The 27097-nt window shown below is 42.2% G+C and overlaps 2 protein-coding genes across 2 annotated transcripts in view; one reads left to right on the top strand and one right to left on the bottom strand.

Annotated features, from left to right (window-relative positions):
- LOC310650004 (uncharacterized protein) overlaps positions 1–2556 on the top strand; it is a 29904-nt gene extending 27348 nt beyond the window's left edge. The window contains exons 15-16 of the mRNA XM_083378839.1: positions 862–1042; positions 2368–2556. Of these exons, the coding sequence (XP_083234965.1) occupies positions 862–1042; positions 2368–2480 (294 nt within the window). The 3' untranslated portion in view covers positions 2481–2556. The remainder of the gene's footprint in view (positions 1–861; positions 1043–2367) is intronic.
- Positions 2557–13775: 11219 nt separating this feature from the next.
- SGF29 (SAGA complex associated factor 29) lies at positions 13776–26723 on the bottom strand. Its single transcript, XM_083376907.1, has 11 exons — positions 26598–26723; positions 24972–25029; positions 24694–24772; positions 24312–24387; positions 22270–22342; positions 22119–22183; positions 19594–19723; positions 19357–19503; positions 18570–18605; positions 17382–17544; positions 13776–15482 (listed from the first exon to the last, which is right to left on the bottom strand). The coding sequence occupies exons 3-11, from the start codon at positions 24766–24768 to the stop codon at positions 15366–15368; spliced, it is 882 nt and encodes a 293-aa protein (XP_083233033.1). The 5' UTR covers positions 24769–24772; positions 24972–25029; positions 26598–26723; the 3' UTR covers positions 13776–15365.
- Between the last annotated feature and the right edge of the window lie 374 nt (positions 26724–27097).

The following is a 27097-nucleotide window of genomic DNA, read 5'->3' as shown; positions in this document are numbered from 1 at the left end:
CTCGCTGTACAGGTAATCCTCGACTTGTAATGCTTCATTTAGTGACTGTTCAAAGATATAACAATACTGAAAAAAGGGACTTATGACCGCTTTTCACACTTACGATTGTTGCAGCATCCCCATGGTCACATGATCAAAATTTGAATGCTTGGCAACTGGCATGTATTGATGACAGTTGCCATGTGCCGGTATCATGTGATTCCCCTTTTGCAACCTTCGGACAAGCAAAGTCAATGGAGAAGCCAGATTCATTTAACAACTATGTTACTAACCTAACCGCAGTGATTCACTCAACAACTGTGGCAAGAAAGGTTGTAGAGTGGGACAAAATTCATTTAACGGTTGTCTCGCTTAGCAACAGATATTTTGGGCTCAATTGCGGTCGTAAGTCGAGGACTATCTGTACTCCACCATTCTTCCTAATACAGATAGTCCTCAAGTTACGACCACAATTGAGCCCAAATGTTATGTTGCTGAGATGTTTGTTAAGTGAGTTTTACCCCATTTTATGATTTTTCTTGCCACAGTTCTTAAGTGAATCGCTGCAGTTGTTAAATTAGTAACATGTTTGTTAAGTGAATCTGGTTTTCCCATTGACTTTGCTTCTCAGAAGGTTGCAAAAGGTGATCGCGTGGCCCTGGGACACTGCAACTGTCATAAGTATAAGTCATTTGTCAAGCATCCGAATGTAAATCACGTGACCCTGGGGATGGTGCAACTGTTATAAGTGTGAAAAATGGTTATATGTCACTTTTTTTAGGGCCGTTGTAATTTTGAACGATTACTAAGTGAACTGTTGTAAGACTTTTACCTGTAGTAAAAGTCCTGGCTTTCAGTACTTGATTATTGCTTTGTACACAGGATCCAGAACAAGAGATTCGGAAGATAATGGAGTTCCTAGAGAGGCCAACTGATGAAAACTTAGTCAAGAAAATTGCACACCACACCTCCTTCAAAGAGATGAGCCAGAACCCAATGGCTAATTATACAGGCGTTCCCATTTCATTTATGGATCACACCATCTCTCCTTTCATGAGGAAAGGTAAGCCTTTCAAATAACCAAACTGGGGTTGGATGAGGTTTCTAATGCTCATAGGAGGAGGAAATAATAGTACTGCCTTCTCCTGCCTGACTAGCTCTGTATGTGTTAGATTTACAATTCCCAGCTATCAGGGCTAATCACTGTGCTGATCAGGGAATATGGAAGAATTATTATTATTATTATTATTATTATTATTATTATTATTATTATTATTATTATTATTGTTGTTGTTGTTGTTGTTGTTGTTTTGTTGTAGTAGTAGTAGTAGTAGTAGTAGTAGTAGTAATAATTCCATATTCCCTGATCAGCACAGTGATAATAACAACAATAATAATAACAATAGTAATAACAACTACTTTATTCTCACTTTGAATGTACACCAATCGGCATACATCAAAATGAAATTTCATTGCATACAGCTCTCCAAGGGTCAAAGTTTCTGCTTCTAATATCAGCACCCGAGGGAAGTTGGAATAAAGGTCAATAATTGCAGCATGGAAATGTAATGTTGTTGCAGGCAAATAGGGTCCTTTTTATACATGTTACAGGTACAACAATCTTCACCAACCTGGGCAGCCTGCAGATATGGGGGGCTTCATGACTTTCCAGCAAGAATGACCATGATTAACAATGCAGTACAATGGCTTGGGAAAGATTAACATGGGCCATTCTCAGAGAAGGTTGTGGCTGAGGTCTTCAGCAACTAGATGGTTCTTCTATTATTATTATTATTATTATTATTATTATTATTATTATTATTATTATTATTATTATTATTATTATTATTATTTATTATTATTATTATTATCCTTTTCCTGGGATTTCACTACTTCTACAGGGATCTCTAAGTAGGAAACAATCCTAATCAAGATGGGGGAAAAAACATATGGAGAGAGAAATTGTAATTGTGCCTGCCTTGTGCTAGCTTCTGCATTCTCCCAAATACACAGTAATGTTGTACATCAGCCTTTTATTTCCCCCTCTGCCCATTTTCCGATAATTTTTCTCTCCAGGGAACATACTGTATGTTACGGACCCAACTTTATTTTATCCAGTTTTAAATATGGTGATGTTGAAATGGAAGATAATATATGTTATTTAGTTGGGTAATGAAAGGTCTGCAAGCAAACAACCAAGGTCAAAGACCATAAAAGGTTCCACAATTGAACCGTGAGTTGCATACCGTATACTGTTTTCTATTGCAACATCACTACATTTAACCTGTTACCCAGTTGACTGATGAAATACCTGCAAGCAAGCAAGCAAGCTCAGCAAGTACTAAGGATCTCACAGTTATGTTGACTATCATTTTCCCTTCAACTTAGGAGTTCCTGGCGACTGGAAAAACCAGTTCACAGTGGCACAAAATGAACATTTCAACGAGAATTACAAGATGCAAATGAAAGGAACTACATTGCAGTTTCGAACAGATATATGATTGTTGTTGTCCCCCCCTCCTTGACTTTCCATTTTCTTACTCAGAATTAAAATAATCCTACACATTTTGTTTATGTGCCTGGAATGTAGGTCAGCACACTGCACATGCCTCCTAGTTAATAAGATTTGTCCAACAGGCTGTCAAGGTAATCTCTAAATTGTAGATAATAGAATAGAATAGAATAGAATAGAATAGAATAGAATAGAATAGAATAGAATAGAATAGAATAGAATAGAATAGAATAGAATAGAATAGAATAGAATAGAATAGAATAGAATAGAATAGTAAGGGACCTTGGAGGTCTTCTAGTACAGCCTCCTGTTCAAGCAGGAGGACCTATACCAGGGGTAGGCAACCTCGGCTCTTTTATGACTCATGGACTTCAACTCCCAAAATTCCTCAGTCAGCATAGCTGACTGAGGAATTCTGGGAGTTGAAGTCCATGAGTCATAAAAGAGCCGAGGTTGCCTACCCCTGACCTATACCATCTCAGACAGGTGATTATCCAGTCCCTTTTTAAAAACTTCCAGCGATGGAGCGCCCATGATTTCTGGGGGTAAGTTGTTCCACTGGTTGATTGTTCTCACTGTAAGCATGCTTGGAGAATAGCACGTTTGGAAAAATTTTGGCTGCACATTTTGGCCAGACACATCAAGTGAAAGTATTAATTGACCAAACCTATGATAGAAGTTAAAAACAAGAGCAAGTAAATGAAATGGTTTACCCGGGGCTTTTTTTTGTCATAGAACGCTCAGAACGGAGTTCCGGCACCTTTTTTTGGATGGAACCTTGTAGAGTAGGCAAGGCGGGTTGTATGACATGTGAGTTCCGGCACCTTTTTCTTTTACAAAAAAAGCACTGGGTTTACCTTACTATATATGGAAAAACAATGGAGAAATGTTCAGACATACGCTGGTAGAAGAGTACTGGGTAGCTTGTGATTTATTGTGAGCAAGACATATTGGTTGAAAGAAGACAAAATGGCTGTGAACATGATTGAAGTAAGAGTAAATAAGTGCTGAATGAATATGGACGGAATACAAAAGTGAATGCCATTATGAAGGAAATACTGCACAGTGAGGAGTTTTGATCATGCGTTGTAAAGGGCAGGGATCTGCCGTGCTTTGGATTCAAACAGAAAACAAGATGGTTGAGGGGGGGGAAAGCAGCATGGTGGCCTAGTGGTGAAGAAGCTTGCCTCCTACTAGGATGTTTGAGACCCCAATCCTAGGTAGTGGCAGATATTTATCTCCTAGGGCACAAAGAAAAAAAAAACTTGCTACAAACTTCCTGTGGAGTCAGGGAGGGCATCCGGCCAGTAAATGCTCAGCTCCATTCAGTTGCCCCAACTCTATCCAGAATTAAGGGATTACAGGGTCGTTAAAAGGACGTTACAGTTGAGAGAGAGAGAGAGAGAGAGAGATGCTGAAAATACGGGACAACTGCTTTGGAGCAGGGCTTATGACCCCCAATATCACAGCTGCTAGCACCTCCTAAAGAAATGGTATTTGTCATAGTAATCACAGTCTTCTAGGGAAATGCATACTTCAGGTAGAGCTCCAACAGGGCATCTCTTCCTACTCCAAGCAGATGACCCCCCCCACTCCTCAAGTGTCTCTTTTCCTTATTTTCTGGAGATCACACACCACCATTGTGAAAAACATTTGCTGTGCAGGTTCTGAGGTTTCGCTTGATTAAAAAAAATAACAGGAAACCAGAAGTTGCCTTTAAGCTTTACGTTTTGATTCAGCTGAACAAGGACGGGCCCCTCTAAAAGAGAGAAGCCCCAAATGACAAGAAATCCTTGTATTTATTCTTTCTGATTACATAAGCAATCCACCCAGCAAAGCTGACGCACATAAGATAAAGATTTCACCCAGTAAGTCTGACACACTGTAGATAAGAAGGGAGAAAGCAGAAGTAGCTAAAAATGTTCCCTTTTGGGCGTTTCCCTAAAGACATCGTAGGTTCCCGGGTGAGGTAGGGCATTGGGCGTTTTCCTTGCTGTCTTTCATGACCCTGCATCCATGACTCTGCAAGTTCCCAAAGACAGCAGGGCCATCTGCACATATTCACAATTGATACTTCCTATGCTGTCTCCTAATTCCAGGTCAACACACTGTTTCTTCAAAAGAGACATTGACAGATACTCTATGTATGCAGATACCAGACATGCTCACAGCATGGAGATGGAATTGATGACATTCTCAAAAAAAGAGAAAGGTGAATAGTTTAAAGAACAAAAGGCAATAGATGTGACTGTGTACTTCACAAGCAATTGTAGTTGTAAGGATACTGTGCTGCCACCATGTGGCTGTTTTGGAGAAATTACAATGTGGGCAGTCAGACCCTCCTACTCTATGATGTATTTCCTCTTCCCTCCCCTTTCTGGGATGGACTTCCTCCTCCTTTGTCCTGGGAGATTTCCATTCTCCTTGAACCAGCTAACATGTGACAACAGCAGACATGTGCAGACGCTGGGAATATTACCATTTTCTGACCATTCTGGATCCAAAGCCGTTGTACTGTAATTTAATTTAATTTAATTTAATTATTTAATTTAATTTAATTTAATTTAATTTAATTTAATTTAATTTAATTTAATTTAATAATTTAATTTAATTTAATTTAATTTAATTTAATTTAATTTAATTTAATTTATTAATATTTCTATACCGCCCTTCTCCCGAAGGACTCAGGGCGGTGAACAGGGCAAGAATAAAAAACACAGAATTACAAAAGTTAAAAAATGATTAAATACATGCCCACTAAAAACAATTAATACATAGTAAAACCCCAATAAAATACAATACAAACCCCACCAATCCCCCATCAGGCCAGGCCGGCTTGTTCGAACAAGTGTGTTTTTAGATCACGGCGAAAGGAGCGAAGATCAGGCGCCGTCCGGAGCTCAACCGGTAACTGATTCCATAGTTCCGGGGCGCCCACAGAGAAGGATCTCCCCCTGGGGGCCACCAATCGACATTCTCTGACCGGTGGCACCCTGAGGAGTCCCTCTCTGTGGGAACGCACAGGGCGGAGGGAAGTTGATGCCGGCAGCAGGTGTTCCCTAAGGTACTCCGGACCCCTGCCATGTAGGGCTTTAAACACCATTACTAGTACCTTGAATCTCACCCGGAAGACAACTGGCAACCAATGCAGCTCACGGAGCAGAGGTGTAACACGGGAGTATCGGGAGACTCCCAACACAACTCTCGCGGCTGCATTCTGTACCAGTTGGAGCCTCCAGGTGGTCCTCAAAGGAAGCCCCATGTAGAGAGCGTTGCAGTAGTCTAGTCTTAACCCCTTGTTAAGACTTCTATGGTCTATATAAGCAGGCCATTACCATTAACAGTTCTCTCCAGATAGTTTGAACTCGTGGAAACACCATTTATCATATAGAAATACCTTTATTGCATGTAAAGACGAATACAGTAGGTGGGGTGCATTAAGATGACGTTGTACAGCATTTCCAAGATATTTCCAAGGTATCTCCAAGGTCAGAAAATGGTAATACTTTGCAAAGCTGGAAAGGTTGGGGAACTCTGGTCTAAGGGTTAAGATATGAGGCTAGGAATCAGGAGACTGTGAGTTCTAATTCCACTTTAGGCATGGAAATCAACTGGGTGACTTGGGGCCTGTCACCGTGGTAGAATCTCCAGCTAGAGTTGGGGGAGGTATGAAGAGGGGGCCGAGCTTAGAATCCTTGCACAACAGAAAATGCCCCAGGCCTTACCTCCTCTAGAAGTAAGCCTTATCTGACTGTTCCCAAGAGACTGCAGTCAGTCTGGCAAGATTCTTGTAATTAGGCATTGCAGACAATAAAGAACTCTGAACAATTCACAGTGTAAGCTGGGTTCCTTGTGCCTGACAGTCATTCTCTCTGGAGCCACAAAGTCAGGCTTGGACAACAAGCCAGTCAATCAAATCCTTTAGGAACCAATGGATCAACACTTAGTTGATCAGAAAAAAACAACAACCCAAAACAAAGGCAGACCCTCTATTTGCGGGAATAAGGAGGAAGAGGAGGAGGAAGACCTTATATTTATTTATTTTTTTGAACAAACTTCACTCTTAAAGCTGTAGAGGTAATCCTCATCTAGCAACTACTACTCCTTGGAACCTATGATGGTGCTGAAAAAGAGGTAGTTAGAACTGGACCTCATGGCGATCACAGCATCCCACAGTCACATGACTATGATTGTCAACTTTCCCCACTGGCTTCCTGCCAGAACTGCCATCCCTATATGGCAGAGTTATGTGGCTTTTTGATTTACAATCGCATTGCTTAACGACAGATTTTCCAGTCCCAATTAGCACCATTACACAAGGGCTACCTGTACTGTTCCTCTTGGTTTGAGCCAAAAAAACCAAACTACTCCTCCAGAGGGTGTTTCATTGATGAACTGTTTTAGTTAGAAATATTCTTTATTCATTAGCTTGAATTGGATCACAGCTGACACGTACGTGACTTGAATGGCAAAAGCCGTCTTGAAGCAACCTGGAATTAAGGAGAAACTTCCTAACAGGGAAGGCAGTTAACCAGTGGAACAGCCTGCCTTCAGACATTGTGGGTGCTTCATCACTGGTGTTCTGTACCAGCCTGCTACCGGCCCTGCAGAAAAGGCAGGGACAACCCCTTTTACAAGAAGGCAAGAGGCTGGAACTAAGCCTGCCAAATTTATGGATACAAAAGCAAACAGAACAAGACACGAACCATGAAACAGGAGCTATTCAAGCGGTTGCCTTCAGCAAACCAGCCCCCCCATGCATTCCCCTTTTATACAGTTCAGGGCGTGGCTTCTCTCTGCCTCCTTCCGAGGTGCCCCATTGCCTTCCTCTGTTTACTCCTGATTGACTGCCTCCTGCGTCGGGCGTCCTTGAACAGGGCCAGCTGTGGGTCATCTTCATCCACGCTGTCAGGCTCACACAGCTGGGTCTGCGTCGTGACCAGGTGGGAGGGGCCTGGCTGAGGGCTCTCATCAGCAAGCTCTCCAACCCCCTCAGCAAGCTCTTCAACACCCCCCTCCTCCTCTGAGTCGTCCGACCCAACTGCCGAACCCACAGGCTGACCCTGAATCACAACAACTGGAGGTTTTTAAGAAAAGATTGGATGGCCATCTATCTGAAATGGTCTCCTGCTTGAGCAGGGGGTTAGACTAGAAGACCTCTAAGGTCCCTTCCAGCTCTATTCTGATTGATTGACATGGCTTCTCAAACTTTAGGCTAAGGTCAAGTTTGAAGATAGACAAATTGTCTGGGGTGGCCGTGGCTCCCAACAAGATGCTGTTAGATTTTCTCTGTTTCTCTATTATAGGTTTTCAGCTCTATTTCCCTTTGGTTGATGTGGTCAGGTTTTCCCCCACCCACCCAGATTTGGGGCTGAAGTCAGCAAGAACCTTTTCTTTCCTTTGTCCCATTTTCACTCTTTCTGCAAAATGCTTGTAGCTTTCCTTTTTCCACGCAGGCCCTAAGGAATAACTGGAGCACCTAGCACGTCTCAGTATGATAAAGGGCAAGCTAACACATAGCATTACATAAGCCAAATGTTAACAGCTAAAGAGTTGTGTAACAGCAAAGGAAATGAAAAACTATGAAAACTTCCTACTGCGGTTCAACCACAGAAGTGGCCCAGAGCCAGATTGGAGTCGAAATCCAAATTGCAAATGGAAAGTGGACTCAAGTCAAATTAAGCCAGCTTTTTGATCCTTTTCATTGCAAGGATCAAATTGCACTTCATGATTCAGTTCTTAAAAGTATGCTTAAAGTACTTATTTTAAAAGGAATGAAAAGCAACTGTGGAATGGTATAGCCTTCGGCCGAACTGCTCATTTTTAGGGACAAATGGAAAAGTGTGCTGGAAGATTTTTGAGCGGAGTGGGGTCCCAGATGTTTTTTCTTCAACATAGAAAAGTAGATGCTTTAATTACACCTTTTAAAACATCATTAATATGTCATAACATAGTTTCAGCCTCAGTCAAACAGACTAAGATTTGAATAAAGGCCTCCTTTCCAGATTCATTGAAAGACAGAAATTAATTATTGAAGAATTTTTCTAAGTACAGGTAATCCTCGACTTAACAATAGTTCATTTAATGACTGTTTGAAGTTACAACAGCACTAAAAAAAGCGGCTTATGACCATTTTTCATACTTAGGACTATTGCAGAATCCCCATGGTCATGTGATCAAAATTCAGACACTTGGGAACCGACTCATATTTATGACAGTTGCATAAGGTCATGTGATCACCTTTTGCTACCTGACAAGCAAAGTCAATGGGGAAGCCAGATTCACTTAACAATCATGTTATTAACTTGACAACTGCAGTGATTCACTTAACAACTATGGCAAGAAAGGTCGTTAAGTGGGGCATAATTAACTTAATGACACTCAGCAACAGAAATTTTGGGCGCAATTGTGGTTATAAGTCGAGAACTACCTGTAATCATGCTCCACCATAATATTAAGGTAATCATTTTTAAATAGTCGGAATATCTTTATGAATTCTATGAGGTTTGCTATTTTTAGTGTGGTAGGTGGTCCTCATTTAATGACCATGTCAACGCTACTAACATTGGATGTTTTGGCATTGACAACAGATGCAAATGTAGCCATCTTTTTCCTTTCACTTTTAGAATTAGATGATGCTGGAAGGGGGGATGTGAATGAGAGTTTAGCTAGACATAACAACACTAAACATAGTGTGAGAACCAAGGTTATTGAACTCAGAGCTGATAAAGAATTGGCAGGGCTGGAGAACTGGAGAGGAAGCCCGGGCTTCAAGCTAATTGGGGAATGTGATTTATGACTGTTAATTGGAGGAGGGAAATGTGCTTTGATACTAGGTACTTAGGGGAGGGGAATTCAGTTTTTGGCTTCGATTATGCAGTGCCGATGTTACGTTACTGAAATAAAAGATCCTTCATGGTAAACAATGCCTCAAAGTTCTTTTGAAGAGTTTCATCTGTCGGAACCATGACATGTTCAGCAACCATTCGAACTTACAACTGTGCTTAAAGAGTAGTAGTAACAACCAGTCCTCATATTTATATAGGTTGCAGTGTCCTGAGATCATGTGATTTCCACTTGTGATCTTCTTTGTTAGCTTCCTATAAGCAAACCCAATGGGAAAACCACAGGGTCTCAAATGGTGTCATGATGCCCTTGCTTAACAATCCAGTGACTCAGTTAATGACAGCAACTGGGAATCCTGGAATTTCTGTTGCTAAGCAGTGCAGTCATGTGACAGTGTTTTAGGACTGTGTTGAAATTCTGATCCCTATTACCATTGTTAAGTATTATCTGTATTATCTATGAATGATTGATTTGAAGACCTCTGACATTTTTAAAATGAGATTGTAGGCTCTCTCCTTTATTTCAAATAGCTGCCTTTAAGGTTTACTTCATTTTTTTATTTTCTTGGTTTTGCTCTTGTATTTCTTTTGATATGAAAATGATAAAACATAAACAAATTTAAACCATTTTTAAAAAATCCTTATGAAACTTTTTCAGATTTGTCCCTTTTTCAGGTTTTCCCTCCCCCCCCAAGAAAAAGATGGTCATTGCAGGTATTATATGCTTCAGGTAAGCTAAAGTTATGAAACATTATGCTATGCTGACTCAGGAATTCTGGGAGTTGAAGTCCATGAGTCATAAAAGAGCCGAGGTCGCCTACCCCTGCCTCAGTCCAATCATAAAAACATTGGGGCACACCAGGCAAAATGATCAAAGTGAGGGATGACACCTGATGCTTAGTAAATGTTCCATGCACCCATAGAAAAATCCTTACCCAAATCTTCCTAACATAATTCATTGAGTTAATCAGCAAATCATTTCCTGGACTTTAATGAGTTTAAAACGCCACGGGATAAAGTTCACTACTGTGGGAAGTCAGCCCCCCAGAGAAAGAAATATTAAAAGGGCAGAAAAAATATATTTCCTAAAAGGATCTTAAAGAGGCAGAAAAGCATGCCCAGTTTTTCTAAATAGCTCCAAGTCTCCCTCCCCCCAAGCAGAAACCAGCTCTGTAGAAATGCAGATAATTTTGTCAGAAAGACTGGAATCAGGAAACTGGGATTAGGAAGAAAGATCCCTAGAATCAACACCAAAAATCTAAGTCATCAGCCATAGCCACAGGGAAGCAGGATATGACCCTTGGGACATAATAGGATTAACCCACTACCATCTTTCTGTCTGGCTCTGCTCTTCAATAAACTACAACATTCTTTCTAAAGCAGTTGCCATGTTGTTTATTCCCAGCTTGAACCATGATAAAGACTTTTCCTTCAACACTACCCAACCAAAAGACACAGACAATGAGAGATGAGAGAATGTTCGTTTTGGAATCAAGCAATGGGGAGGAAAAAAAACTGGCTTCAAAGGAAAGCATATAAAGTTGTAGGGAGTTATTTATTTAGCGTATGGCTGGTCACACACAGAATTAAAAGCACTTCATATTTATAAGTTAGAACAGTTAAAACAATTTTTTTTAAAAAGAAGCAATTATAAAACCTAAGAGGAAAACAGAAATAACATTTCAGAGTTTAATGTCGAGTTTGGAGATCCAGTCAGTAGCTGCCGTTGTTACGCAGAGGAAGTCCTTAAAATCTCCTGGGTATCTTCTATTAGTGCATTCCCTCACTATATGCTGGATAATCTGTTGGGGAGCCCCGCAATCACATTGTGCTGAAGGTGTCTTTCCCCATTTATACAGAGAATCGGCACACACCCCATGAGTCGTTCATGAGTCGCGGAGCTCCGGGAGATGAAGCGTCGGAGACGGGGCCTAGAGAGCGTTTGGAGGTCCAGCCGATCTGAATCCGACCGATTGCGACTAAGAACCCATATTAGGTCTTATCTCGCAGCGATGAGGGTAGCGAGATCTAACTACTACGCTGCCCTCATCGCGTCCGCAGATAATCGCCCGGCCGCCCTGTTTAGGGTGACCCGCTCCCTCCTTAACCAGGAGGTTAGTGGGGAACCCTTGCAGGGGCGTGCCGAGGAATTTAGTCAACATCTGTCGGACAAAATCGCTCGGATTCGGACCGGTTTGGACTCCGACTGGGCAGTATCGGACGATCAGGACACGAGCGATCTTGTCAATGTCACTTGGGAGGAGTTCGATCCTGTGACTCCGGAGGAAGTGGACAGGATCATGGGGAGGCTGAGCTCCACCACATGTTTATTGGACCCGTGCCCTTCCTGGCTGGTTTATGCAGCCCGGGAGGGGACACGAGGCTGGTTCCAGGCGGTTATATCTGCTTCTTTGAGTGAGGGTAGTTTTCCCGCCGCCTTGAAAGAGGCGGTGGTGAGACCTCTCCTCAAGAAGCCTGCCTTGGACCCGGCTGTTTTGAATAACTTTCGTCCGGTCTCCAACCTTCGCTTTCTTGCGAAGGTTGTTGAGAGTGTGGTGGCGCATCAGCTCCCTCTGGTCCTGGATGAAGCGGATTATCTAGACCCGTACCAATCGGGCTTCAGACCCGGGTACAGCACGGAGACGGCATTGGTCGCGCTGGTGAATGATCTCTGGAGGGCTCGGGACAGAGGATACTCCTCTGTTCTAGTCCTATTAGACCTCTCAGCGGCTTTCGATACCATCGACCATGGTATCTTGCTGCGGCGTCTCAGGGGATTGGGAGTGGGAGGCACGGTTTTTCAGTGGTTCTCCTCCTATCTCCTGGGACGCTCGCAGTCGGTGTTGGCAGGGGGGCAGAGGTCGACCGCGAGGCCTCTCGCTTGTGGAGTCCCTCAGGGGTCGGTCCTCTCGCCCCTTCTGTTTAACATCTACATGAAACCGCTGGGTGAGATCATTCGTGGTTTTGGAGCTGGGTATCATCAGTATGCTGATGATACCCAACTATTCATTTCGACCCCAAACCACCCCAGTGATGCCCTCGACGTGATGTCCCGGTGCCTGGAGGCGGTCCGGGTCTGGATGGGGAGGAACAGGCTTCGTCTCAACCCTGACAAGACGGAGTGGCTGTGCATACCGGCATCTCGGGACATTCAGGATATCCCACCCCTCATTATGGGGGGTGAGTCATTATCTCCTGTAGATAGGGCTCGCAACTTGGGAGTCCTCCTAGATTCACAACTCTCCTTAGAAGATCATATTGTAGCTGTGACTAGGGGGGCGTTCGCCCAGGTTCGCCTGGTGCGCCAGTTGCGGCCCTATCTAGACCGGGATGCCTTGCGCACGGTCACTCATGCGCTCGTGACCTCTCGTCTTGATTACTGCAACGCTCTCTACATGGGGCTACCCTTGAAGACCACTCGGAGGCTCCAACTGGTATAGAATGCAGCCGCGAGAGTTGTATTGGGAGTTTCCCGATACTCCCGTGTCACACCTTTGCTCCGCGAGCTGCATTGGTTGCCAGTTGTCTTCCGGGTGAGGTTCAAGGTGTTGGTAATGACCTACAAAGCCCTTCATGGCATGGGTCCAGAATACCTTGGGGAGCACCTGCAGCCGGCGTCAACTTCCCTCCGCCCAGTACGCTCCCACAGAGAGGGCCTCCTCAGGGTGCCGCCGGTCAAAGAATGCCGACTGGTGGCCCCCAGGGGGAGAGCGTTCTCTGTGGGTGCACCGGATTTATGGAACCATCTTCCGGTTGAGCTCCGGATGGCGCCCGATCTCCGCTCCTTCCGGCGCGACCTTAAAACCCATCTCTTTAAACAAGCGGGCCTGGCCTGATGGGACGGGTTGGGATTTTTATTAATAACTTCAATTTTAAATTTGTATTATTTATGGGCATTGTTTAATCATGTTTTAATAATTTTAATTTTAATTTTTGTATTTAACTTTTATGTATTGCCCTGTTCACCGCCCTGAGTCTCTTGAGAGAAGGGCGGTATATAAATTAAATAAATAAATAAATAATTCTATTGTATGTCACCCATATCTGTCGGGGTAGATTAAATCCTGGAGGTATACTATTAGGATTAATATGCTCAGAAATATCTTGGGAGGTATAGCTACTCCATGCTTCCATCCACTTTTGTACAGTGCTCTGATGTTCGGCCAGCAGCTTAAGTGCTGTGAGGAGTGGTGGATTTCTTGACTTTAATCGACATCTTAAGAGATCAGAGGTATAAGCATGTAGGGAGTAAACACTTGGTATGCAGTACCAAGAGAAAAGTCCCAAAGCCAGCAAAATAGCAGTAGCCTTCCATCCTGGTGGTCTATTGATTTTATTCAGGGCAGCAACCCTGGATCACTTCTTCCCTCCCAATCATGCCTATCCTCTCACAGCCTCCTAAAACAGAACGAAACAGACAAATGGTAGCAGGAGCCAGGTTTCTTTGGTAAGATTTTGTTTATTCTGAGTTCAAGCTTGATCTATTGAGGAACACTGCGTCATGCACTTTTTCTCAATTTCCTCAAGAAGAAAAGGTCACACAAAACATTTACATGGCAGCTATTGTTTCTGTTCCTAAACAAAAAAAATCACTTCAAAAATTTGGTAGGTAAAAAAAGCCATCTTTAGCTGACACCAACTAGAATTCATTTTTTTAAAAAAATTTCATCATCTCTTTAAAAAGAAACAACACTGTCCTTTTCCCCCCATTTTTCACTAAGTTGGTAAATATTTTTACTGGGCGAAATGTCTATGGAGATTCTTAGTCATCCAGGTTATAGTTGTTCCAAAGGTGCCTTTCAAAAGGCAACTGGTCTTTCTTGGCCTTCTTCCCTTGAAAACGTTTCTTCTCACCCAAGAAGCTTCTTCAGTTCTGAAGAAACTTCTTGGATGAGAAGTAAAACATTTTCAAGGCAAAAAACCCTACGATGTTTAAGGGTTCTCCTAAAATTGTCAGGGAAGAAGAAAGAAATCAAATGTTTATAATGTCCCCATTTCTGGAAATATAATTTGAATACTCTAGAGATTGAGGGCCACCATTATCTGGTCTTTGCACTTCCCAGTAACATTTTTAAAAATATTATATAGATACACTCTCCTTTGACATACTTCAAAAAACTGTTGATTGTGTAATTTCTACTGAAGCCACCAAGCAATTATCAAATGCATTATGAAGTTCTCTTCTTCATCACTAGTTTTTTAACTGGTAGTTACTTCTTTTCTACTTTGCTTTTGTATTTTTATTTTTGTGTGGTTTAAATGTTACAATTTGTGCAGTAAAGTTATGCAATCTGTTCTTTTAAGACTAGTTCCAAGTCATCATACCGAGTTTTGAAAATGTTCCAATCCTGGGAATCAAATCCTATTGGAATTCTAGTCATATCAGAATAGTAACACTTCTAGTTTTTCTCGCAGTGATGAAATGAATAAAAGTGGCAATTGTGCAACACAAACAATTAGCAACATTATCTCACTCATTCTTTTCACCCCAAAATAATTAAAAAAAATTCCCCAACACCCTCCTACTTTCCTTTAGAAATTCACAAAGTCAGGTCGAGAGTCTTTGTGTTTCAATTGCTGGATTTAATTCCAAATCTTTTCTTCAAAGAAGGAGGTTTTGCAATCTTCTTCACACAGGGGAAAAAAAACCCTGGGAAAAAAATCTAAAGTATGCAGCACTTCATAGCAGCCTAAGCTGAAATAACACAGCTGCAAGGGGGAAAATTTAAAAAAATAACAGAAATCGACAAATAACAGACAAATTGCCTGTTCTTTACTTACAGAATTTTAGTTGGCTATTTCCAAAGCAGCTCACGATTCCTGCAAATAGTAGTTAACCTTTGTAAGTAATCATAGAATCGTTTCTCACAAAAGCTAACTACTGCCCGTGTTGCAACTGGAATGCAAAAGTCTCAGGTTAATAAATTAAACTCCTGCTCTGGTGGGTTTCTGCTTTATTCACTGTCCCTCTGCAGAAGTTCACCGGGACAGACCTTGTTCTTCACCAAGCTGCAGTTGGCAGGGCAACGTCACTTCTTCTTCGTTTCTTTGCAAGCCACAACGTAGCGCTGAGCTACATTGAGAGGGGGAGAGTAGCCATCGGCATAGCTGGTATCTTCAAAGAGGACTGAGTAGTCATCTTGCGGCTGAGGCCAAGAAAAAGAATGGATTTTGTTACCTCCCACAGGGGGGATGGATGGCCATGCAGTCATGCGCTCCACTGGATTATTAAGCAGCTTTCTTTTCATTCTTCTCCTCACCTCGTCCTTTTCTGTCTCCTTCTTCTCGTTCTTCCTTCCCACTCTTCTAGCCACGTCCACATTGCAGTCCTGACATACTGAACCGTCTTAGTAAAAATAGACAACTGCATCTTACTGATACCTAAGGCTTTTTAGACCCTAATTATGAATGGATTGGGGAAATTTTGAAAGATGTTGAGCTTTCCTGCTTTCCTGTATCCAGAGCTAGGAAGAACATGCCCTGATACATGACTTCATAGCAGTCATTTGCCAACCCTTGCTGGAAAAAAATTATTTGGTCTTTTAATCTATCTGATCTATCTATCTATCTATCTGATCTATCTATCTATCTATCTATCTATCTATCTATCTATCTATCTATCAATCTATCAATCTATCAATCAATCAATCTATCATCTATCTATCTATCTATTATCTATCTATCTATCATCTATCATCTATCTATCTATCTATCTATCTATCTATCTATCTATCTATCTATCTATCTATCTATCTATCTATCTAATCTATCCATCCATCCATCCATGCTTCTAAGATGGTTAACTTGAAGTGTGTGTGTGTGTGTGTGTGTATATATATATATATATATATATATATATATATATATATCCCAAATTTCATAATTAGCATAAGATATGTAATGCATAACAATGAAGTAGCAACTCCAAACATATGCCTCTGTATTCACATATCTAAATATCTTTTTTCCTTCCACATACTAGCAACTTAGCTACTTCACCATCATGTCTCAACACATTTAAAATAGTTGTAGTCCATCCAGAATGCAACATCTTCCATGGTTGCTCCCCAGCTAATTGTGATTTAGTCTCCTGTTTTCCTTAGATAGCTTGACTTTCAAATCTATTTCCCTTCTATCTGCACTACTAATTGAAGACAGAGACTGATAATCTGGCTAAACTAGCAATACAGTAGCTAAGGGACAAAGCAATGTAACACTGACCAAGTGAAATCCCAGTGCTGAATAAAACAATCAAGGATTTTGGATTTGGCAAAATGGGATGGAAAGAGAACAAATAACTTGAGAGCAAATTTCTGTAAACAATTTCCAGAGGTAATTGATTTGGAGAGAAGTCAACCAAGCAAACCAGAGACAGGCAGAGATCCTGACTGATAATCTGTAGTTGTCAGGCTCCTTCTCTCCTTCTCTATTAGATTACAATTTAACTTTCGTGAATAACGTTGATAGATTTCTTTTGTCTTTTTAAAACTTTTGCTCCATCCACACCTGGTTCTATCTAAGCCAAAAAACTCCTGACACGTTATTCCAGGGAAGACAAATTACCTTGCCTAATAAAAGAGACTAGGAGATATTAGCAACCTGTGGTTTGATGCTCTACTACAGTATTCCCCAACCTTTTCGGCTCGGTGGTCGAGTGGGGGAGGAGAAGGGATGGTTTTACATGTTTGTGCCACTTTCACAGATGCAGCTTTCTGCACGGGCACACGTGCGGACACCCATGCCCACTTCCACAGCCTGGTTCCGAATGGGCTGTGGCCCGGCACTGGGCCATGGACCGGGGACCCTTGCTCTATTAGCATCAACAGAGTTACTCTGTAATTATTACCTAGAGAACAGCTCAGGAGAAAGAGCTACGGGCCAGACCAAGAGGTTCCTTGGCCCAGGACTCAAAGAACCTTTGGTCTGACTGAAGGACAGGTCAGCTTTTCCATAAGGTAGACCTGCATCAGCCATTCTATCACCAGCTGGAGAAGACTACAGTTCGGAGCATTTACTGAGGAAAACTCCTATGGTCTCTTTCTTACCCGCTGAGGTGGAGCGTGGATAAGGGCTCGGTAGAAGCAGGTGGTTTGTGGGTACAAGGCCAGGACCAACTGGTCCTTCTGGAACAAGGCCTCGGGGTCTGTTTCAGGATTGGCCTTCCACTGAGGTAGAGGGATGATGCGACGTCGACTCAAGGTATGACGCCTGCAGAAAAACAGAAGTCAAGATGAGCAGATTTCCCACAAACGTCCCCATAATTCAGGGCCAAAATATTTGGGGAGAGGGGCTGAGGGGCACAGGTGAAATTCGGGAAGCAGACTGGGGAACACTCAGGGCTAAAACCTGCAACATTCTCTTCTGAATATTTTCCCATCAAAGTATCAGGATGACTCCAATCCTGCTGGACTTTCACAAGGCCATGAAGACCTGGTTGTGTGCTGGGGCCTGGAGCCCCATGTGTTAAGGGCCCCATTTCTTGGCTATTCTATCTATCTATCTCTCTCAGTCTGTCTGTCTGTCTATCTATCTATCAATCACAATAGTTTTACTTGGCAACCATATTGAGTATTTTTTACTTGGCAACCATAGAGTATTCTTTTTATGCACCCTGTCGACCCAAATATGGGGAGAATATATATATATATATATATACATACATACATACACATACAAACATACACATGTATATGTATATGTATATGTGTATATATATATATATATGGACGCGGTGGCTCAGTGGGTTAGGACGCTGAGCTTGTCAATCAGAAGGTTTGGCGGGTCGAATCCTGAGTGCCGCGTAACAGAGTGAGCACCTGTTACTCATCCCAGCTTCTGCCAACCTAGCAGTTCAAAAGCACGTAAAAATGCAAGTAGAAAAATAGGGACAACTACGGTGGGAAGGTAACAGCGTTCCGTGTGCCTTTAGCGTCTAGTCATGCCAGCCACATGACCACGTGTATATATATATATATGTGTGTGTGTGTGTGTGCGCGCGCACACACACACACACACACACATATACATACACATACACGTTTCATTTAATTGTAAATATAATTAAGGTTAAATAAAGTGAATATAATGGCACTACTGACTACCTAATTCTCCCTTTAATCGCATTAGAAATTACAGGAAGGGTTTGGGAAATCTCTGGGTGCCTTGTTCAAAGCTTCTGGGCCTGGGGCCTGACACAGTGCACCTCGGCCTTTAGCAATCCCTTCATCACTTACTCTTTTCCTTCTTCATCAATGTCATCCACCTCATATCTGAAGAAGAGAAAATGCTGAATAAGAATTCGAAGAAAGCCAAATAGAATGCCCACAAAGTAAAATTAACCAAGATGAATTCTCGCACATCCATTTGCATTCTTTTAGAATGATGACCAGCTGTCTGTAAGGAGTATAAATCCTTCCATTCCCCACCATCCAGTGAGAGCTAAAGAAGCTTCTTGCATGAGAAGCAAAATGTCTTCAAAGAAAAACAAGAAAGTCCAGTTGCCTCATGAAAAAGCATCTTCGGGATAACTATGACCTGGATGACTGAGAATCTCCATAGGCTCAACAGGCATGAAGCACATATGCACCATGCATATACACATTCATACATACTGTAGTATCACCGACTTTATTCTCTTTCAACTCTTTGCATACCACAACTTTTTTAATGGTATTAATCATCATCATCAAGTAGGGCAGACTGATTTTGAATACGCACAAACTCTGGGTGACCATATGGGGGAAATCTATTCAGTTTTCTAAGCAACGTTTCTGGGAGTGGTTTGCCACTGCCTTCTTCTTGGGCTAAGAGGCAATTATAGCCTAGGGTCACTCAGTTGGCTTCTGTGCCCAAGGCAGGTGTGGAACTCCTAGTCCAGCACTTTAATCATTAGACCGAGCTGGCCTTCAGTTATCGAATCTACATACTTCAAAATGACTGTTTCCAAGACAAACAACCCCTGTTCTTAATTAGCAAAAGCAAGAATCTCTATGACACTATCACAGTCCCCCGTATGCTCACTTGTTGGTGGCATGATTGTAGCTCACAGCCTCAGCCAAGATCCACTGTTCATCCCCATCAACAGCCTTGACGCGAGCTGCTACTTTATCTCCTGGTTTGGCCACATAATCACTAGAGGCGGGGATGGCACCGCAAAGGGGAGGCGGCCTGCACGAGAAACCAGACAAAAAGTGCCTCTTCCATGGCTGAAGAGGGACTTCAGGTTTTCAGAACCCACCGGACCTTCCCAACAATTACTTTTCTCCAGGCTTCCCGATCCATAATGGAAGAGTCATGGCGCTCTGCTGGAGAAGAGTCATCAGCACTCCACGGCGCATGGTTTTGCGTGGCGGTTCGGAGTCATTGTAGAGGCCAGCAATCTTGGCAGCTGTGTGAGGAGAGGGAAGCAGACCAGAAAGGTTTGGCTACATCTAACAAATTATTAAGGATGCAAGTATCTCAGCCAGAAGTCAATACTGATAGACAGATGACAAAACAGAGAGAGAGAGAGACAGATGGTAGAAATCAATATTGATAGACAGAGAAACAGACAGACAATCCAAGGCAAAACCAGACTTATGGCTTAAGCTTAGAATGCAACACTTCCAATACTCCAAGGGAGTAAACTTTGCAGGTAGCCTTCCGGCCTTCAGATGAACCTGTCAATCATATTCACTTCCATATCAAAAACATAGTAACTTTTATGTTCTACAACAATATGGAAGAAGAGAAAGCACCGTGTAGGCAAATTTGAGGTCTTGAAGGGAAGGGGAGATATAATCTAAATACAAAAGTAAAAAAAAGAAGGAAGAAGAGCTGAGGTTGTAAAAACTTTTCATCCCCTTGTCACAGAAAATTGTGACTGTATCAGTACATCAAATTTCTCACTTTGTCTTTATTTATGAACTGCACACTCCTGGCAGAAGCCAAGTTTATGGCAGTGAATTCCTTCTAAGTTTATTTCAGAGGTGTCCTTGAACTATCAGGGGTAAGTCCCAAATTCTGGGAAAGAATGTCCACTTTCAGTTATAAACTCTCACGTTCGCTCATCACCCAGTCTGATGGATAGCATAAAACTTCCTGCCCAATTTAAAGTAAGATTTCTGAGAACCGTGGGCTTATCTCGGCCAGCTCAGCAGATGCTTAACTGGGAAGGCATCCCAGTGCAATTATTCATATTAGGAAAAGTGCTGGTGCGCCAGACATTCAAGAAGAATACATTGAGCATCATTCCTTAACCTACCCAGGCTCTGTTTGGGTTTACATAATGCATATAATTTGTGAAATGTAGCACAATAGTTTGCCATGAGTCAGGTCCCTGTAGCTTGTTCCTAAAATATACTTAAGACAAACATTGGCTTAGAATGATTGCTTTAACTCAGCAACACAAGCCAATTAGCCTAATCAAAATAACACTTCATCTTTTCCCTATTTTTCTACCTATGTCTTGGAAGGAGCAAAGTATTCTTATTCAATTTCTTTCTGGCACAATCTGATTAGGATGACCAGAACTGGGCTGCAAAAATACAGAGAACTACTAAATGGCAGCAAGGCAATAAGGCATTATATATCTATATGCTACCATCTAGAGGATGACTAAATGTCTGCAGTCCCGATCTGACAGAACTAGATTTGTCTACAGGTAGTTCTTGACTAAAAGACTTGGACTGCAAGGCGATCAAACCGGTCAGTCCTAGAGGAGATCAACCCTAACTGCTCTTTAGAAGGCCATATCCTGAAGCTGAAACTCAAATACTTTGGCCACCTAATGAGAAGGAAGGACTCACTGGAGAAGAGCCTCATGCTGGGAAAGATTGAGGGCAATAGAAGAATGGGACGACAGAGAATGAGGTGGCTGGATGGAGTCACTGAAGCAGTAGGCGTGAGCCTAAATGGACTCCAGAAGATGGTAGAGGACAGGAATGCCTGGAGGAACGTTGTCCATAGGGTCGCAATGGGTCGGACACGACTTTTCAGCTAACAACAACAAGTTCTTGACTTACAACCATTTGTTCAGTGACTGTCTGAAGTTTTGACAGTGCTGAATGAATAGTGGTTATGATTGTTCCAGCTATCCCAGCACCCTTGCAGCTATGTGATCTCAATCTGGGCTCTTGGCAACCAACTCATACTTATAGATGGGTTGCTGCGCTGCGCAGTCCAGGATTGCCATTTGTGACCTTCCCTAATGAGCTTCCGCATCAATGGAGAAACCAGCAAGGAAGACTCCAAGTCCCTGGGATAAGTCTCCCACACCCACATCATCTCCCCAATCTCACATCTTCTTGTACACACTGGCATCCCTGCACACAAACCCCTCAAGCTTTGCCTCCCTTGCACCTCACCCCTCACCTGGAAGCAACCACTCACCTACCTGTTTGCTTGCAAACCACTTGTGACTTGCAACCCCCTGCAGGCTTCCCCACTGACTTCAGTTATGGCAAGCCAGCTAGACGTTGAGAGAATGTCCTTGCCTAACAATGGCTATCATTCCGTTAATGGAAATTAATGTAGATTTGTTGTCACTAAGCAACGCAGCCACAATTTATGACTGCATCACTTAGCAACAGAAATTTGGGTCCCCATTGCTGCCGTAATTTGAGGACTACCTTTATTAATGGAAGACAAGTCCACACCAAAAATTCATATGCATCCTTTTCTTAAGGCCGCTTGAATAACTAAATAATTAAAACTCAATTGTTTAAAACTTTAAATCTGGGTAGCACCCAGCATTTTTAAAACAGCTCAAGCATCCCCTTTTCTCACAGCTTGGCAACACTCACCAATTCGCCGTTCTTCCAGAAGAGACTTTATCTCAGCAATTTTGTCCAAGTCCTTGCGTAGGATGCTGGGTAAATAGGGCAAAGAAGCAACAAGAGTAATGAAAAGGAATCACTGTCTCTCATTAGAAGCAGGCAACTTAGATATACTCACTTGCATTCAGCTTCTGCATCAGCCTTAGCTGTTGTATAGAGGCCACGTAATTTTGTCCGATAATATGGAGAGACTAGACAGAAGAAATGCAGGTAATATTGAGTTCACACAGAAATCTAGTTTGCCTATTGTTCTAAGCCAAGCTTGCCTCATCAAGTTTGTGGGAGTATATTAAAGCCGACTGGATTAACACAACACTGTGAGCCATAATCTAAAGTTTAGAAGTGACATACCAGGCTCACCTGACATATTAAGCTAAAATCAAATATAACACATTACATATACTAGGCAAAATCCCTTTTTTTTTAACTCAATCTCACATAGAACTGGGAAAGATCCAAGGCCTAAAGAATATAACCGACAATAAGGTCACTTGTTCTGAAATGTAGCAACAACCCAACTAGTTTAATTTTCTACAATAAGATGTAAGATGTTCATTGGGAAGCCGATTCATTAGCCTAGAATTCAGGGGTAGGCAACCTTGGCTCTTTTATGACTCGTGGACTTCAACTCCCAGAATTCCTGAGCCTGCTAGCCTAGATGAAACACTCTACATTATGTGTAATTCTGTATATATTCAATCTGTTCTCTGTTTATCCTTTTTTTAATAATTAAAAAAGCTCCCTGTTTTATTACTCAGTGCAGGGTTAAGAGAGCCATAAATGAGGTGTGAGTAGGAAACAATAACAATACGTTTTGGACTAGGTATATATTTCAATGACATAATCATTCATTATTCGTTATTGAAGGAGCCTTACTGTTTCGGTCTGCAAAATGTGCAATATTATTTTGTTGACCTAAAATCAGGGGGAAGCACAGATTGTGAATATGTGCAGATGGTCCCGTTATCTTGGGGTACTTGCAGAGTCATTGGATGCAGAGTCATGGAAGATCAGCAAGGAAAACATCCAATGTCCCAAGTCACCTTTAGGGAAACACCCCAAAGGAACATTTTTAGCTGTTTCTGCTCTCTCCTTTCTTATCTGTGGTGAGCCAACCTTTCTGGGTGAAGTCTTTATCTTATGTGTGCCAGCTTTGCTGGGTGAATTGCTTATGTCAGGGGTGTCAAACTGCTGGCCCACGGGCCGGATGCGTCATGGCGAAACCGCACCCATCCCATTGCTGGCAATGGGGAAAAAAAAGTCTTGACACGTTGCAAGTTTGACACCCCTGGCTTATGTAATCAAAAAAGTATAATTACAAGGATTTCTTGCCATTCAGGGCTTCCCCCCCCTTTTAGAGGCCCGTCTTTGTTCAGCTGAATAAACACGTAAAGCTTAAAAGGCAACTTCTGGTCTCTTGCATTTGTTACCAAGCCACACCTCAGATCCTGCACAATACTTTCATTTTCAAAGCACACTTTGCAAGTTGGTCTCTTGTGAGGTAGAATGCAGGAATGAGTGAGGAGCCCTACCGAAGATGAATAAGGACTATCTTCTACCAATTGATTTCATATGTACAAGCAACGACTAGCCAGAACATTTTCCAACTCAAATTCTTCTAGAAAATTCTCACCCCTCCAAGGGAAAAAAATTAGCTTTAGCTCCAAACCTTTTGGAGTACAGCAACGAAATTGTTTAACACATTTCTCTAGCCTGTTGCCTTTTCGATGCAGCATACAATGGCTCCCACGGCCTACAAGCTTCAGAACATCCATGGCCATTGTCACTGTTGGCAGTTGTTAAACAATGGTAACTGAATACACTGGCTCAATTAGCAATAGCACTTAGACTTATATACCACTCCATAGTGTGTTAAAGCCCTCTCTAAGCGGTTTACAGAGTCAGCATATTGCCCCCAACAATCTGGGTCATTTTACCAACTTAGGAAGGATGGAAGGCTGAGTCAACCTTGAGCTGGTCAGGAACGAACCCCTGGCTATAGGCAGAGTTTGCCTACAATACTACATTCTAACAACTGTGCCATCACTCTTCTTATTTATTTATGAAAATGACTCTCTCATCTAGCAGCTGGGGAATGTGGTAGATTCAAAATGATGCCTCAGAAAAGATTTCTAGGGAAGACTGGCATTTTCTACTCACTCTTGTTCTCCGTCTGCATCCGTTCATGTGTTTTCTGGATATTCACAAGATTATGTTCACTTCTTGATCGTTCCTCCTAACAACAAGAGTGTTTCTGGTTAATTTTTTTTAAACAACAGGGTCTTTATTTTCGCACATAAAGTGTATTCCTTGAGGTTATCACACCATACCAGTTTCATGGCCTCCTCTCAGCATTATGGTACAGCCTCTTTGGTGCATTACTAAAATAAGATATAGCCCCAAATGTAAAAGACACCCTCCCTCTCCAGAAAAAGCCAAAGAATAGCCTTCTCCTTTTGTCTTCATTGGCCATGACAAGCTAAGTAGACTTTGTGTCACATACAGACCCAAATATTCCAGGAAGAAAAAAAAATCATGTTACCTGGGTCTGTTTGATAAGCTGGTGCAATTCTCCTAGTAGTTCAGCAATCCTAGAATCGGCTGATACCAAAGCCATGTTGCTAAAAGAAATGTAGGGCAGGAGAAAGGAATTTCTCTCAAACCAATTGTCATTTTAAAATTCTGGAAAGACTGTACTGCTAAATCTTAAAACATTAATAAAGGGAAGAATACAGTATTCTTGGCATGTCCTACATTTGGTGCAAATAACAAATGTCACAGAAATTTTGGGCTCATTTTTGGTTGTAAGTCAAGGATTACCTGTTTGGACTTTAGAACACTGTCGAGAGGCCCTCCTTTATACAGGGAGATAGGCAGTCTAGAAACATGAAATATAAACAAACAAACAAACAAATAAATAAATGTTTACAATTTGGGAAAGTTTCTATCTTTATTAGGCAAACTAGCCTCGGGACCACCTTCACTTTATATTCCTGTGTTTATACTTGCAGAATAAACGGAATTAAATGTACTTATTTCCTGAATACTCAGCAGATGTGAGGTGCATATTTTAATCTAAGAGCAGAGTTTGCTATTTTAAATTGACCGTTTTAATGTCTTATTTGTTTTTAGCTGGAAGACCCATCCTTCTGGAAAGCAATTAATACCCACATGACTTCCAACCATTGTTTGTAAATCCAGTATGCATGCTTGCGGGGTAAGATGCATTCGGACCACTGCGATTTATGTACTTGCTGTAAAAAATGTGTTACAATAATAATAATAATAATAATAATAATAATAATAATAATGATGATGATGATGATGATGATGATGATGATGATGATGATGTTAGAAGGGACTTTGGAGGTCATCTAGTTCAACCCCCTGCTCAGGCAGGAAACCTTATACCATTTCAGGCAAATGGCTGTCCAGTCTCTTCTTAAAAACTTCGAGTGTTGGAGCATTCACCGCTTCTGGAGGCAGGTTGTTCCACTGGTTAATTGTTCTAACTGTCAGGAAGTTTCTCCTTAGTTCTAGGTTGCTTCTCTCCTTGACTAGTTTCCATCCGTTGCTTCTTGTCCTGCTTTCAGGTGCTTTGGAGAATAGCTTGACTCCCTCTTCTCTGTGGCAGCCCCTGAGATATTGGAACACTGCTATCATGTCACCCCTCACCCTTCTCTTCGTTAAATTACACATACCCAATTCCAGCAACCATTCCCTATATGTTTTAGCCTCCAGTCCCCTAATCATCTTGGTTGCTCTTCTCCGTACCCTTTCTAGAGTCTCGACATCTTTTTTACATCGTGCTGACCAAAACTGGATGCAGTATTCCAGGTGTGGCCTTACCCAAGCATTGTAAAGTGGTATTAGTACTTCACGCGATCTTGATTCTATCCCTCTGTTAATGCAGCCTAGCACTGTGTTGGCTTTTTTGGCAGCTGCAGCACACTGCTGGCTCCTATTGAAGTGATTGTCCACTAGGACTCCGAGCTCCTTTGAACATTTGAACATTTTCAATGAACAGCATGACCTTTCATTTCTTACACCCGAGGAAAATACGAGTATCTGGCATCTCCTTTAAGATAACAGCATGGATTTCTCATGATGAAAGAAGGGGCCATCACTACATGTTGCAATGAACCCGATCGACCACACGCCGCAGCACAGAATAAATCAGGGGTCTTCAAACTTGGCCCTTTTATGACTTGTGGACTTCAACTCCCAGAATTCCTCAGCCAGCCCTGCTGGCTGAGGAATTCTGGGAGTTGAAGTCCACAAGTCATAAAAGGGCCAAGTTTGAAGACCCCTGGAATAAATCCTCAACATGCAGTAGGAACCAGTAGGGGGCGACACGGTGCAATTATAATTCGCTGGATGCACGAACTTCTTCACCCCCTTACTCCAGTAAGTTCCCATTACCGCGACAAACACTTGATCCCCTACCGTTTAAAGTCCGTGCCGAGAGTGGCAGAACAACGCTTGACGCAGGCTTGCTAAACCATAAATAAATAAATGAAGGCGGCACGCGCGCCTAAAAATGACGCAGAAACCTCCGCACAGGGAACTTCCTACAGCTAGGCGTCTAGCGCATGCGCCCTAAGTTGTCGGAAGTGGACGCATGCGCAATTCACGGAAATCAATTTCCCGTTTACGGGCTTTATTTTGCGCATGCGTTCGTAGACTGCCACCTAAAAAAAAAAGTCACCCCACAATCCCCCCTCCTCCAAAAACAGTGCAATCCATTTCTGTTTTTCTTCCCATTTTTTTTAAACGGAATGTTTAAATGTGGAACATGGTCATGAGCAGGGGGTCTTCAAACTTGGCTCTTTTGTGACTTGTGGACTTCAACTCCCAGAATTCCTCAGCCAGGCACAGGATGTAACCAAGGGGACCTTTAGGGCGGGACAATGAATTAAGCTGGGGGAGGGAATCCATCAAAAAGC

The sequence above is a fragment of the Vipera ursinii genome (genome assembly GCF_947247035.1).
Source record: "Vipera ursinii genome assembly, chromosome: Z".
NCBI lineage: Eukaryota > Metazoa > Chordata > Lepidosauria > Squamata > Viperidae > Vipera > Vipera ursinii.
The sequence above is the reverse complement of the archived record's forward strand: the minus strand, read 5'-3'. Positions and strand labels throughout refer to the sequence as shown.